The 16,600-nt window shown below is 45.7% G+C and overlaps 1 protein-coding gene across 1 annotated transcript in view; it reads right to left on the bottom strand.

The window, feature by feature from the left end:
• COP1 (COP1 E3 ubiquitin ligase) overlaps nt 1-16,600 on the bottom strand; it is a 183,046-nt gene that overhangs the window by 99,916 nt on the left and 66,530 nt on the right. Inside the window, exon 12 of the mRNA XM_069737804.1 lies at nt 5,453-5,596. Within this exon, the coding sequence (XP_069593905.1) occupies nt 5,453-5,596 (144 nt within the window). The remainder of the gene's footprint in view (nt 1-5,452; nt 5,597-16,600) is intronic.

Genomic DNA, 16,600 nt, shown 5'->3' with positions numbered 1-16,600 from the left:
CAGTCATGTCCTCTTTTTACATATTAACCCTTTACAAGCAGCTGTATCCTCCCTTCCTATACTTGAGCTGTGTAATTCGCAGGGACATCTTATCACATGGCTGGTAAAGTTCAGGCTCTTAGAGGGAGAAAAGGAAACTTTTGCCACATTTGCATTTTGCTTTACCATATTTGTACTTCACTTATTTTTCTCTTAAATTTGCAAAAAGCAGAAACTTGACAAAATGGCAAGACAAATCAAATTCTTTATTTACCATTCAGATACTGTAAAGTATCTCCCAAAGATGTCTCTCCAGATTTTGTACCAACTCTGGTCAAATGAGATTAAAACCTGATACCGAGGTAAAGGTACCTTCACACTGAACAACGATAACGATAGTAATCCGTGACGTTGCAGCGTCCTGGATAGCGATATCGTTGTGTTTGACAGGCAGCAGCGATCAGGATCCTGCTGTGACATCGCTGGTCGGAGCTAGAAGGCCAGCACTTTATTTAGTCGCTGGATCACCTGCTGACATCGCTGAATCGGCGTGTGACGTCGATCCAGCGATGTCTTCACTGGTAACCAGGGTAAACATTGGGTTACTAAGCGCAGGGCCGCACTTAGTAACCCGATATTTACCCTGGTTACCATTGTAAATGTAAAAAACAAACAAACACTACATACTTACATTCCGGTGTCTGTCGCGTCCCTCGCCGTCAGCTTCCCGCACTGACTGTGAGCGCCGGCCGTAAAGCACAGCGGTGACGTCACCGCTGTGCTCTGCTTTACGGCCGGCCCTCACAGTCAGTGCGGGAAGCTTACATTTACAATGGTAACCAGGGTAAACATCGGGTTACTAAGCGCGGCCCTGCGCTTAGTAACCCGATGTTTACCCTGGTTACCCGGGGACTTCGGCATCGTTGGTCGCTGGAGAGCTGTCTGTGTGACATCTCCCCAGCGACCACACAACGACGCTGCAGCGATCCGCATCGTTGTCTATATCGCTGCAGCGTCGCTTAATGTGACGGTAGCTTAAGTCATGTGATCTGCAAATAAAGTATATTTGAGAAACATTGAAATGTCATCTTGTGTCACTTTTTAGGATCGGTCCTACAAGTCTGTTAACCTATCAGATGCCTACGGGTGATTAAGGGTAGTCAGTAGTCTGGAGGTCTGTGTAATAGAGCTGTATTACTATCCCCAGTATTCACACAGGCAAATCATCCTACAAGGGAGAGACTCCTGAAATTAAGAAAAAGAGCACCGTATTACGGTTCATTTTGTAAAAATAGATTATATCTAGACGCAGAAAAATGAGAAGGTGGCTGCTACGAGGCCACCGCTGGGATAACACTGTCAATGAACGACCTCTCGGAGTTTGCACAGCACATTTGTTGGTCACTTTCCAGCATTTTAATAAGGAATCAGCAGCATCTGTCCTGTCTCCAAGTGAACTGATGGATTTGATGAACTGGAAGAATAATGGAGATCCTCTCTCAATATTCACAGTGGACACCTACACGCTGACCTCCAATTATATCAGACAAGGTTAAGAGATGCAATATGTTAACGCAGTTAGAGCGAGACCTGCCAACCGGTCGTAAGACAACAGTGAGCCGCATCTGGAGACCCCAAATTCACTTACCTGTCACTTGCCATAAATACACATTTTTTAACCAGGTGTAAATGCCACTGTTCTCCTGAATCTGACAATGTTTTTCTATTCTTCCTGCTCCTCTCCGTTCCTGAGATATGGCCTCCTCTTCCTTATGAATAAATCTAGATTTTTTTAAGCCACATGGGCGTGGTCTAACTATTCAGTGTGCAACTTCATGAGGACCACGCCTGGTTGGCTAAATAAGACTAAATTAACATTTAGAATAAAGGTGGCCATATCTCAAGAATGGAGAGCAGGAACAAAAGAAAAACATTGCCAAACTCAAGAGAACAGTGGCATTTAGACCAGGTTAAAAGAACTATGTTTTTATGGCAAGTGACAGGTTCTCTTTAAAGGGGTTGTCTGGCCTTAGGCTACAAATCTGCAGTCACTCAATGCTCACACCGAGGATTCTCCTGTGCCGGGAGTGTGTCCACAACTATGATTTAAATACATGCGGTCACATGCTGACTAGATGGTACAGCCTCACTTAAGGTGGTCAAGTCTAGTCGAGATGTGGCTGGAAGTATGCAAATCACATGTTTGTGGTCAACATGATCGCCTGCTCCCAGTTCTGGAAAATCCTCAAAGGTTGACTGCAGACGTATAGATTAAGACTCGACAACCCCTTTAAGGCTGCTACATGCAGCAGATCTCAAGCACAAACTGGTTGTGGGCCTTTGCTTCCTGCGCCCCTGTATATAGTACAAAGTTAACATTTATATTTACATTAGTAGAAAATCTCTGCAAAGCTGCTCCTACTTTCGAGACTGAACGGTCAAGTGACCAACACCAAGCGAAAACTTAAAACTGTTGAAAACTCTGCAGCATGCACATTCTTGTAGAAAAAAAAGTCATTGCTTTCACCATCTGCAACACAAGCGAATAGTGCTGCAGACTGGCTGCGAAACCCACAGAAAAAAAAAATAGTCACATCAGGACCAATCCTCAGCTGTGACTATGTGAACTTTCCTTTGACCTAGTGATGGAAATGAAATCACCGACAACATTGGTGACATCTTTGTACCCTACATGCCAAAAGGAACTTTTATTTTTATGGAAATGAACCCTTAATTACACTTCTGTAGGACGAAGCAGAGAACAAGAGGTCCCATGGGATGCAGGTGAAGCGCTCAGCTGTTTATGACGGTCCCATTCGTCGTGATGGATAACGGGGATTCGCTCTCAGTAGAGGGGAGAGTTAAGAGAACAGGCTGCCACTAATAATCTGATAACATGTCTGATTTATGTATTGTTACGCCTTTATGATCAAAGAAAGGGGTTCTCAGGGATAGGAATTATTTTAGCCAGTGTCGCTGATCCTAGTGATTGGCTGCAGAAGTCAAGTGCGCTGCAGTTGTGGCTTCACCGCTGCAGCCGGTCAACAAAAACTGTGACAGAGGAGAGGCAGCACTGGACCTGGGCAGAGGAGTAATAACAGAGGAACAGCACCAGCGGAGTTATGAGAAAAGATGCATAAATGATATACAATAACTAAGATGGCAGGAGCACTCGCTGACAGCTCCTCCGAGAAGTACTACGAGCCCTCTTGCTACAATTACCCACCATATATTCTTTCTAGGTCAGTTTGTGTAAGACATGGACAAGTTCTACTATATTGCAGCCTATACTGCAGTTTTTTTTCAGGTCTTGATTGGAGTAAGGTTTTACAGGGGCTGCACATACGTACTGACGTGGTGCAGATAAGTATCACATGCGGATCTGATAAGCAGATGGGGTGAACGATGATAGGAGCTCGCTCTCAATGCACAACTCAAGCAGGCAGGAGACACCGGTACCAACCTCAGCGCTGCTATACCCATGCTGATGAAAGATGGATGATTGCTACCTTCTTCAGATCTGCAATGGGACTTGCATGAAAGAACACAATTGTTTAGTCATAGGATGACGTCTGACCTCTGTGAGGCCCAACTATGGGACCCCCAACTGGTCACGAGAACACTGGTCTTCTCAACCTTGGAAGGAGCGGCGTGACCGCACCTACACACCACCACTCTAATTAGTACAGCACTTACCTGTCACAGTCAGACACACAGATGAGGCAGATTGAAGGGGTAGTTCAGGCATATCATAGTGAGAGCCAACTTTCAGGAGAGATCATCAATATCAGATAAAAGGATGATCAGCTGGTATCGGCTCCAGTGGTGACCGATGCAGACACCATTTCCTTGAATAAAAGCACATTAAATGGAGCTTTGCTGTATAGCTCCCATCTGTCAGTGCTTACATCGGCCACGGATGGAGGCAATATCAGCTGGTTGGTGGAAGTGCCGGATATTGGATCCCACCAGTCTGATATTAACTCCGACACATGACGTACTGATAGGTCATGACCTGGAGTATGGAGCTACAGGGTTGATCCCACATGATATCCAGTGAGGTAATGACGAAAAACAACAATACAGGTCTCTTTCGAGGCTGTGTAATTGGAATGAGTACACTTTAAATCCTTTAACGAGGATCTATTTGAGGGCAAATCTGGTGCCAGCAGCCACGGTAATTCCAGTAGCGTACACTAAAGGTCCCTTCACATTAAGCGACGCTGCAGCGATACCGACAACGATCCGGATCGCTGCAGCGTCGCTGTTTGGTCGCTGGAGAGCTGTCACACAGACCGCTCTCCAGCGACCAACGATGCCGGTAACCAGGGTAAACATCGGGTAACTAAGCGCAGGGCCGCGCTTAGTAACCCGATGTTTACCCTGGTTACCTTCCTAAAAGTAAAAAAAACAAACAGTACATACTTACCTAACGCTGTCTGTCCTCCAGCGCTGTGCTCTGCTCTCCTCCTGTACTGTCTGTGAGCACAGCGGCCGGAAAGCAGAGTGGTGACGTCACCGCTCTGCTTTCCGGCTGACCGACGCTCACAGCCAGTACAGGAGGAGAGCAGAGCACAGCGCTGGAGGACAGACAGCGTTAGGTAAGTATGTACTGTTTGTTTTTTTTACTTTTAGGATGGTAACCAGGGTAAACATCGGGTTACTAAGCGCGGCCCTGCGCTTAGTTACCCGATGTTTACCCTGGTTACCAGTGAAGACATCGCTGGATCGGTGTCACACACGCCGATCCAGCGATGTCCACGGGAGATCCAGCGACGAAATAAAGTTCTGGACTTTCTTCAGCGACCAACGATCTCCCAGCAGGGGCCTGATCGTTGGTCGCTGTCACACACAGCGATTTTATTAACGATATCGTTGCTACGTCACAAAAAGCAACGATATCGTTAACAATATCGTTATGTGTGAAGGTACCTTAAAGCTGCTGCAGTTAAAAAGCTCGTAGTTGGATCTTGGGATCAAGCTGGCGGTCCGCCGCAAGGCGTGCTACCGCCAGTCCCTTTGCCCTGGGGCACTTCCCCGATGCTCTTGACTGAGTGTCCCGGGGGCCCGAAGCATTTACTTTGAAATAATTAGTGTTCAATACTCCAGCTAGGAATAATGGAATAGGACTCCGGTTCTATTTTGTTGGTTGTTGGAACTGGTGCCATGATTAAGAGGGACGGCTGGGAGGCATCCGTATTGCGTCACTAGAGGTGAAATTCTTGGATGAACCAAAGCGAAAGCATTTGCCAAGAATGTATTCATTAATCAATAACAACCATAGCAGCGTGCATGCACAATCATACCAAACACAGTGATAAGAAAAAAAGAAATCAAAACCCACATTTAGTGATCTCTGGTGGTCATAGCGATCAGACATTAATTATGACCTATCCTGTGGATAGGTGTTCTCTCAGAAACAGGCAGCGAAGGTGAAGTCGCCCTCAGAGCATAATATAATGAAAGGACTTGCCTGATTTTAGAATTACAGGTCATTTCGTTCTCAGGGTAGTGGATGTCCACAGCATCCTGGATGACTGTGCCATACTCATACACTTTGATCTTCTTGGTCACACCGGCAATGGCAAAGTAGTCACAGTCTCTGTCAAACTCTATGCTGCAAAAACAAGAGAAAATGCATATTAAAAACATAAATCAAGGCTCAAAAAAATGTAAAAATTAAGGATAACGTTTCCATGCAGGAAGTGCATTATTGCAATAGACCGCTAATACATTAGTGACACCTATAAAATGCTGCTCGAATTAAAATTGTTTTCTCGCAAAGACTAGCAAATTACATAGTTTCGAGAGAAGACTCGAAAAAAGAACAAAGCCGCTTTGGTTGCTCCAGAGGAAATAAAAGGCTGCCTGCTACTTACCCCAGTGAAAACATGAGGGGTTTCAGATCAGTTAGTTGTCACAAAAATAAAATGGTTGTCTTGTCTACACTATCCTCGGGTCTCCTGACCCAACCGTGACTTGTCCACACTATCCTCGGGTCTCCTGACCCAACTGTGACTTGTCCACACTATCCTCGGGTCTCCTGACTCAACCGTGACTTGTCCACCCTATCCTCGGATCTCCTGACCCAACCGTGACTTGTCCACACTATCCTCGGGTCTCCTGACTCAACCGTCACTTGTCCACGCTATCCTCGGATCTCCTGACTCAACCGTGACTTGTCCACACTATCCTCGGGTCTCCTGACTCAACCGTGACTTGTCCACACTATCCTCGGGTCTCCTGACTCAACCGTCACTTGTCCACCCTATCCTCGGATCTCCTGACCCAACCGTGACTTGTCCACACTATCCTCGGATCTCCTGACCCAACTGTCACATGTCCACACCATCCTCGGGTCTCCTGACCCAACCGTCACTTGTCCACCCTATCCTCTGATCTCCTGACCCAACCGTCACTTGTCCACACTATCCTCGGGTCTCCTGACTCAACCGTCACTTGTCCACCCTATCCTCGGATCTCCTGACCCAACCGTGACTTGTCCACACTATCCTCGGATCTCCTGACCCAACTGTCACTTGTCCACACCATCCTCGGGTCTCCTGACCCAACCTTGACTTGTCCACACCATCCTCGGGTCTCCTGACCCAACCGTGACTTGTCCACACCATCCTCGGGTCTCCAGACCCAACCGCTATTTACACTAAATCGCTACTATTATTCACGGCCCGGACAGCCTTGTCAATGAGAGCCTCTACTCAATGCATCGCTAATTCTTACATTTATTGCCCCCCATACATATAGATCCGTGGGAACTGCATTCTGCCCACACATTAACCTCTTTTCATGCTTGTTACTTTGTTGACCAAACTTCTTAATATAAATTTAATTGCTGCTGATGACTGTAATTACATTTCCAACATTGGCACCTTGACTTAACGATATTGGAGACTGTCACGAGTTATGTGCCGAAGAAGGAAAAACGGCAATCATCTGGAGATTGACAGGAACCTAGCGAAAGACCTTGATCGTGGTACGCACAGGTCCATAGCCGGAATTCCCACGCTTCTAAATTGCAGCACTGGTAATTGCAGATTTGTGCATGAGGCCAACTCAATCTCAGCTCTGACAGTCTTTGGTCACATCCCTGAAGGTCAGTGCTACACAATATAATTGTCTGTTCGCCATCTTACGCACTCTTTATTTTTATGTAACACGTCCCCTCCTCCAGTGCCCTGGCTGCAATGCTCCATTAGCTTCCCATGACACATCATTGCAGCCAGGCTGATTTAGTGCCGGCTCAAGGTGTGAGGAAGAAAAATGACAATACTGGAGGGAGAGGAGGACTGGACAGGCTTAAAAGGACCTCCAATTCGCTCTGTGGGCAGCATGCCTGGCCGATGAGGGAGGCACAGTAATTCGCCCCCCTTGTCCACAGCAATTCCTTGCTAGGAGGGTGGTGGGGCCATCAGTTATAGTGATGGAGGGAGAGCAGACGGCCGGTTGGCATCTAATGGGGCCGCAGTGTGGAAGACACGTACTGATCATAACGCGAGTCAATGTGAGGTATTACTGCGGAGGACCTGGGCATGAAGAGAAGATTTGGTGAAATGCCAGATGGTTAATAAAATATGCAATATATTATCCATCTCATCATGTAATGTAATGTAATATTGCACCAATGTAATTTATCAATAGCGCCAACCCATGTACAATCACCACAATTAGCTGATCTTTACTCGGCGGTCATCTTCATCACGACAACCCCCTGAATAACCTAATTGCCATGAAGAAAGTAAAAAAAAATAAATAAATAAATCCGATATGCATAAAATTAGGAAACAGATGTATGGGTTATTCCATGATGTAAGTTTACGCTCCAGAAAATGAAATGACCTCAATGCGTTGATCCACTTGCAAATGGACAAACGAGCCACAAATTATGTATCTGGACATATAATACATTGTCTAAGGGAAGAGAGATTATTTGCTTTGGAAATTCCTACTACTGATCACCCAGAATTGCACTGCTTAGAGTGACTACAGGAATTGAAGAGTAGTGGTGCGCTCTGCTGCCTGGATAGTTTCAGTGCACTCTTCATTATGACTCCTCCTGAAAATAAATCATTTCACAGTAGTCTTAAAATTTCGCTCGTCAATAAGGTGCGTTCTTCTATGGTGTGACCCAGTCTATTTGATGAGGAAAGTGCCAGAACAGGGACACTAATGACAGCGAAAAGGGACAGACTACTATTCTGCCTGTGAGGAGTTATAAATGGTGATATAATGCCGGGATTGCAAGGCTTTTTAAATAACAGCCTATCCGCGATATATAAGAAGCTGGTTGGTCTTAACGGAAAAAAAAAAAATCTATGGCCTCAGAATGATCATTAATACCTGCTTAGAGGAACATTATACATTTCCCCGGTAATCAGGGAAAAGTGGTCCAGTGGGCGGGTACACAACAGCCTCAGGAATTACTGTGAACCCAGCACAAAGACTGAAAGCCTGGATTAGTACGGATCCATCCAAGCACTCAGCCCTGACCATAAGAGTGCAATGTATATAGCTACATAGATCATTTCTGAAGGTAGCCGAGCTGTAAAGACTCAATCATTAGCATCCTAAGAAACCGATGCAGAAGGTGATGGAGGCAACTTAGATCCAGTAAACCTGGTGACAGGTTCTCTTTAAAATGCTAATTCCCTCAATAAAAGTGAAGTTATCCCATAGTTATAGGATAAGGTTAACTTGCTGATTTCAGGGGGTTCAACTACTGGGACTCCCATCAAGCCAGAGATGTGGGATATAGAACCCTGACAACAGGGCACTCAGAAATAAAGCAGAGGTAAACACGTTTGAAAGCAGCTCCATCTATCTTCTATTGTACTGCTGAGTAATGCACTCAGATATTTTTGTAGTCTCAGTCAATTAATGGAAGAGGCGCATGGGCACCTCTGCTCCGTTCCTTGCGTACTGCAGAGCACCAATGGATAGGGGATAAGTTGGATATTTTTTTTGGTGGATTAACCCTTTAACTCACAGAATCAGCAGGGAGTCCAGAAATCACATGGAAGTATCAGCAAAATTTAGCAATATGCCATCATTGCAGAATGAAACTGAAGCTTAAGGCTTCTTTCACACTAGCGTCGGAATCTCCCCGTCGCAATGCGTCGGGGAGAGATTCCGACGCTAGCGTTTGCTGCATTGCACAATGGGTGCAGCGGATGCATTTTTCCGGCGCATCCGCTGCCCCATTGTAAGGTGCGGGGAGGTGGGGGCGGAGTTCCGGCCGCGCATGCGCGGTCGGAAAAAGCGGTCCGTCAGGAGAAAAAACCGTTACATGTAGCGTTTTTTTCTCCCGACGGTCCGCAAAAGCACGACGCATCCGTTGCTCGACGGATGCAACGTGTGGCAATCCGTCGCAAATGCGTCATCAATGCAAGTCTATGGGGAAAAAACGCATCCTGCAAGCACTTTTGCAGGATGCGTTTTTTCTGCAAAACGACGCATTGTGACGGATTGCAGAAAACGCTAGTGTGAAAGTAGCCTAAGTCATTAGTTTGACTCTATGTTGCGGTAATATTGGCAAAGTATTGGCACCTAAAGAAAAAAAAATGCTTTATTCCACTCTGCAGTAATTATTACATAGAGAAAAGTCCTCTTGAAGTCACATGTTATTAAAGGGAACCTGTCACCCCAAAACCGAAGGTGAGCTAAGCCCACCAGCATCAGGGGCTTATCTACAGCATTGTGTAATGCTGTAGATAAGCCCCCGATGTATCCTGAAAAATGAGAAAAAGAGGTTAGAATATACTCACCCAGGGGCAATCCCGCTCCCGGTCCGATGGGCGTCGCGGTCCGATCCATGGCCTCCCATCTTCTTACGATGACGTCCTCTTCTTGTATTCATGCTGAGGCTCTGGCGTAGGTGTACTTTGTCTACCCTGTTGATGGCAGAGCAAAGTACTGCAGTGCACAGGCGCCGGAAAACGTCAGAGGCCCAGCGCCTGCGCACTGCAGTACTTTACACTGCCCTCAACAGGGTAGACAAAGTACGCCTGCACCAGAGCCGCAGTGTGAAGACAAGAGGATGTCCTCCTATGAAGATGCGAGGCCCCGGACCGCGACGCCCATCGGATCGGACCGCCCACGTGAGTATAATCTAACCTCTTTTTCTCATCTTTCGGGATACATCAGGGGCTTATCTACAGCATTCCAGAATGATGTAGATAAGCCCTGATGCCAGTGGGCTTAGCTCACCTTCGATTTTGGGGGTGACAGGTTCCCTTTAACCCCTTTACCCCCAAGATTGGTTTGCACGTTAAGGACCGGGCCAATTTTTACAATTCTGACCACTGTCCCTTTATGAGGTTATAACTCTGGAACGCTTCAATGGATCCCAGTGATTCTGACATTGTTTTCTCGTGACATATTGTACTTCATGATAGTGGTAAAAATTCTTTGATAGTACCTGCGTTTATTTGTAAAAAAAAAACGGAAATTTGGAGATATGTCACACAAAATACTTAATAAGTAACATTTCCCACATGTCTCCTTTACATCAGCACAATTTTGGAACCAAAATTTTTTTTTGTTAGGGAGTTATAAGGGTTAAAAGTTGACCAGCAATTTCTCATTTTTACAACACCATTTTTTTTTTTAGGGACCACATCTCATTTGAAGTCATTTTGAGGGGTCTATATGATAGAAATACCCAAGTGTGACACCATTCTAAAAACTGCACCCCTCATGGTGCTGAATACCATATTCAAGAAGTTTATTAACCCCTCTGGTGCTTCACAGGAATTTATGGAATGTTTAAATAAAAATGAACATTTAACTTTTTTTCACAAAAAATTTACTTCAGCTCCAATTTGTTTTATTTTACCAAGGGTAAAAGGAGAAAATGGACCCCAAAAGTTGTTGTACAATTTGTCCTGAGTACACCGATACCCCATATGTGGGGGTAAACCACTGTTTGGGCGCATGACAGAGCTCGGAAGCGAAGGAGCGCCGTTTGACTTTTCAATGCAAAATTGACTGGAATCGAGATGGGACACCATGTTGCGTTTGGAGAGCCCCTGATGTGCCTAAACATTGAAACCCCCCACAAATGACACCATTTTGGAAAGTAGACCCCCTAAGGAACTTATCTAGAGGTGTGGTGAGCACTTTGACCCACCAAGTGCTTCACAGAAGTTTATAATGCAGAACCGTAAAAATAAAAAATCATATTTTTTCACAAAAATTATTTTTTTGCCCCCAATTTTTTATTTTCCCAAGGGTAACAGGAGAAATTGGACCCCAAAGTTTGTTGCCCAATTTGTCGTGAGTGCGATTATACACAATATGTGGGGGGAACCACTGTTTGGGTGCATGGGAGGGCTCGGAAGGGAAGGAGCGCCATTAGGAATGCAGACTTAGATGGAATGGTCTGCAGGTGTCACATTGCGTTTGCAGAGCCCCTAATGTACCTAAACAGTAGAAGTCCCCCACAAGTGACACCATTTTGGAAACTAGACACCCTAAGGAACTCATCTAGATGTGTTGTTAGAGCTTTGAACCCCAGTTTGTAACGCAGAGCCGTGAAAATAAAAAAAAAAAAACTTTCCCCCAAAAATTATTTTTTAGCCCCCAGTTTTGTATTTTCCTGAGGGTAAGAGGAGAAATTCGACCCTAAAAGTTGTTGTCCAATTTGTCCTGAGTACGCTGATACCCCATATGTGGGGGGAACCACCGTTTGGGCGCATGGGAGGGCTCGGAAGGGAAGGAGTGTGTTATGACCTGGTGGTCAGGACAATAATGGACCTGGTGGTTAAGAGCACACGAAATGACCTGATAGTTACTGATAATATAGGACGAGCTCTGGGACGTGGGAACTCTGCTGACCGCAATCCCTAATCCTATCACAACACACTAGAAATAGCCGTGGATTGCTCCTAACGCTCCCTATGCAACTCGGCACAGCCTGAGGAACTAGCTAGCCCTGAAGATAGAAAAATAAACCTACCTTGCCTCAGAGAAATTCCCCAAAGGAAAAGGCAGCCCCCCACATATAATGACTGTGAGTAAAGATGAAAATTACAAACACAGAGATGAAATAGATTTAGCAAAGTGAGGCCCGACTTACTGAACAGACCGAGGATAGGAAAGGTAGCTTTGCGGTCAGCACAAAAACCTACAAAAAGACCACGCAGAGGGCGCAAAAAGACCCTCCGCACCGACTCATGGTGCGGAGGCGCTCCCTCTGCGTCCCAGAGCTTCCAGCAAGCAAGACAACAAACAAAATAGCAAGCTGGACAGAAAAATAGCGAACCAGAGAAAAACAAGCAGGCACTTAGCTTCTGCTGGGAAGACAGGTCACAAGAACGATCCAGAAGTGAACAAGACCAATACTGGAACATTGACATGTGGCATGGAGCAAAGATCTAAGTGGAGTTAAATAGAGCAGCCAGCTAACGAATTAACCTCGTCACCTGTGGAAGGAAACTCAGAAACACCCACAGCCACCAGAGGAATTCCATGGATAGAACCAGTCGAAGTACCATCCATGACCACAGGAGGGAGCCCGACAACAGAATTCACAACAGGAGTGCCATTTGGAATGCAGACTTAGATGGAATAGTCTGCAGGCGTCACATTGCGTTTGCAGAGCCCCTAATGTACCTAAACAGTAGAAACCCCCCACAAGTGACCCCATATTGGAAACTAGACCCCCCAGGGAACTCATCTAGATGTGTTGTAAGAACTTTGAACCCCCAAGTGTTTCACTACAGTTTTTAACGCAGAGCCGTGAAAATAAAAAAAATTTTTTTCCCACAAAAATTATTTTTTAGCCCCCAGTTTTGTATTTTCCCAAGGGTAACAGGAGAAATTGGACCCCAAAAGTTGTTGTCCCAATTGTCCTGAGTACGCTGATACCCCATATGTTGGGGTAAACCCCTGTTTGGGCACACGGGAGAGCTCGGAAGGGAAGGAGCACTGTTTTACTTTTTCAACGCAGAATCGGCTGGAATTGAGATCGGACGCCATGTCGTGTTTGGAGAGCCCCTGATGTGCCTAAACAGTAGAAACCCCCCAATTATAACTGAAACCCTAATCCAAACACACCCCTAACCCTAATTACAACGGTAACGCTAACCACACATCTAACCCTGACACACCCCTAACCCTAATCCCAACCATATTCCCAACTGTAAATGTAATCTAAACCCTAACCCTAACTTTAGCCCCAACCCTAACTGTAGCCCCAGCCCTAACCCTAGCCCTAATGGGAAAAGGAAATAAATACATTTTTTTAATTTTTCCCTAACTAAGGGGGTGATGAAGGGGGGTTTGATTTACTTTTATAGCGAGTTTTTTAGCGGATTTTTATGATTGGCAGCCATCACACACTGAAAGACGCTTTTTATTGCAAAAAATATTTTTTGCGTTACCACATTTTGAGAGCTATAATTTTTCCATATTTTGGTCCACAGAGTCATTTGAGGTCTTGTTTTTTGCGGGACGAGTTGACGTTTTTATTGGTAACATTTTCGGGCACGTGACATTTTTTGATCGCTTTTTATTCCGATTTTTGTGAGGAAGAATGACCAAAAACCAGCTATTCATGAATTTCTTTTGGGGGAGGCGTTTATACCGTTCCGCGTTTGGTAAAATTGATAAAGCAGTTTTATTCTTCGGGTCAGTACGATTACAGCGACACCTCATTTATATCATTTTTTTATGTTTTGGCGCTTTTATACGATAAAAACTATTTTACAGAAAAAATAATTATTTTTGCATTGTTTTATTCTCAGGACTATAACTTTTTTATTTTTTTGCTGATGATGGTGTATGGCGGCTCGTTTTTTGCGGGACAAGATGACGTTTTCAGCGGTACCATGGTTATTTATATCTGTCTTTTTGATCGCGTGTTATTCCACTTTTTGTTCGGCGGTATGACAATAAAGCGTCGTTTTTTGCCTCTTTTTTTTTCTTACGGTGTTTACTGAAGGGGTTAACTAGTGGGCCAGTTTTATAGGTCGGGTCGTTATGGACGCGGCGATACTAAATATGTGTACTTTTATTGTTTTTTTTTTATTTAGATGAAGAAATGTATTTATGGGAATAAATTTTTTTTTTTTTCATTATTTAGGAATATTTTTTTTTATTTTTTATTTTTTTACACATTTGGAAAAATTTTTTTTTACTTTTTTATTTTGTCCCAGGGGGGACATCACAGATCGATGATCTGACAGTTTGCACAGCACTCTGTCAGATCACCGATCTGACATGCAGCACTGCAGGCTTCACAGTGCCTGCTCTGAGCAGGCTCTGTGAAGCCACCTCCCTCCCTGCAGGACCCGGATCCGCGGCCATCTTGGATCCGGGGCTGGAGCAGGCAGGGAGGGAGGTAAGAGACCCTCGCAGCAACGCGATCACATCGCGTTGCTGCGGGGGGCTCAGGGAAGCCCGCAGGGAGCCCCCTCCCTGCGCGATGCTTCCCTGTACCGCCGGCACATCGCGATCATCTTTGATCGCGGTGTGCCGGGGGTTAATGTGCCGGGGGCGGTCCGTGACCGCTCCTGGCACATAGTGCCGGATGTCAGCTGCGATAGGCAGCTGACACCCGGCCGCATATGACGTACTATCCCGTCGGTGGTCATACGGGCCCACCCCACCTCGACGGGATAGTACGTCTAATGTCAGAAAGGGGTTATGGGTAGGCCCCACAAGTAGTACAGTATATACAGTGGATTTTCCATCTAGATACTTCATGTGCGCACCGGCAGTGAGATTTCCAAAAATTTAATTCACACAATGCTGAAAAATCTGCAGCATAAATGAAAATGTGAATTTACGCTGCACATGCAATCCAAAGGCTGAAATGGTGGATACGACCCCTAGTAACATGACCCAAGAGCCCCTATACTGCAGCTTTCACTGATTACTAGTTATACATTAATCATGCGCAGCACCTCTATAGCACCAATACATTCAGATAGGAGAAAGCGAGAATTTGGCCTACGGAACTCTACGATATATTCATGAATTCCTTTTGTGTGCCGCTATTCACACCAGACTTGAAAAACTTGATGCATAGATTATTGCTCGTCTTAGGAAGCCAGCCAGAAGATGTAAAGGACACAAGAAGGAATTTACTACACGTCTCTCAATCATTCATGCACTTTAAAGATTCTCTCACATGTTGCCGCACCTCAGTCTCACGAAACCATTATCAAGCATTGATGGAAAAGCAGAACAGCTCAGCACATTTTCGGAGACCAGGAGGCAATTTACATCCAGAAAGTAGAGGCAACCGATGACTATAAATCCACTGATTATAGAAGAAACATCACCTACCAAATATTGGTCCTGGTGGCACATCCAGTAACCAATCCCAAATCACCAGCACCACATGGACAGTACCTTGTGGGCATTTGCCTTGCTTACAGAGCACCTCTCATTTTACCCCAAACCAGGGTGGAAACTTTGCTGGCCTCATCTCCCACCAGTTAAAACCGCTATTAATGCGTATAAGAGTCTAATATGTCCAAGAACTGCCTGGATTCTCATGCTCCGTGACTTGCCATCCACTATTTCATAATAGGCAGGTCTTTTGTCATTCTGGTAGGACTATAGGAACTGCAACTTGCCTTTCTTCACATCCCAACAGGCATTGCTCTTGCTATTTTCCAGTGGCTTGCCTGCACTGTACTGTAAAGCCTGATATTCTGTTGAGCCTATATGCATCTTGACAGGCAAGGGAACAGACACAAAAGACCCGACTCCACTTGCTGTAGAGATAGAAACCCGCCCACATTTCCTGTAGAGAAGCAAACACCTGCCCCCACTTCCAGTTCATAGTCAAAGACCTACCACCAACTACCTGTAAAGACAAAGATCAGCTCACACTTCCTGTAGAAAAGACCTGACCCCAACCTCACCTCCTGCAGGGGTAAAATCCCACCCCCACATCCTGTAGAGACAACCACCTGACTCCAATTCCTGTAGAAAGATAGACCCAACCCAACTTCCTGTAGGGAAAGACCCAACCCAACTTCCTGTAGGGAAAGACCAGACCCAATTTCCTGTAGGGAGAGAAAGACCCAACCCAACTTCCTATAGTGAGGTAAAGACCCAATCCAACTTCCTGTAGGCAGGCAAAGACCCACCCTCACTTCCTGTAGGGAGGCAAAGACCCACCCCCACGTCCTGTAGAGACAATGACCTGACTCCAATTCCTGTTGAAAGTTAGACCCAACCCAACTTCCTGTAGGGAGAGAAAGACCCGACCCAATTTCCTGTAGGGAAAGACCCAACCCAACTTCCTATAGCGAGGCAAAGACCCAACCCAACTTCCTGTAGGCAGGCAAAGACCCGCCCTCACTTCCTGTAGGAAGGCAAAGACCCAACCCAACTTCCTGTAGGAAGGCAAAGACCCGCCCCCAATTCCTGTAGGGAGGCAAAGACCCAACCCAACTTCCTGTAGGAAGGCAAAGACCCAACCCAACTTCCTGTAGGAAGGCAAAGACCCGCCCCCAATTCCTATAGGGAGGCAAAGACCCAACCCAACTTCCTGTAGGAAGGCAAAGACCCAAGCCAACGTCCTGTAGGAAAAGACCCACCCCCAATTCCTGTAGGGAGGCAAAGACCCAACCCAACTTCCTGTAGG

The sequence above is a fragment of the Ranitomeya imitator genome, chromosome 8, assembly GCF_032444005.1.
Source record: "Ranitomeya imitator isolate aRanImi1 chromosome 8, aRanImi1.pri, whole genome shotgun sequence".
In the NCBI taxonomy this organism is placed as follows: Eukaryota; Metazoa; Chordata; class Amphibia; order Anura; family Dendrobatidae; genus Ranitomeya; species Ranitomeya imitator.
This window is presented reverse-complemented; position numbering and strand designations above follow the sequence as displayed.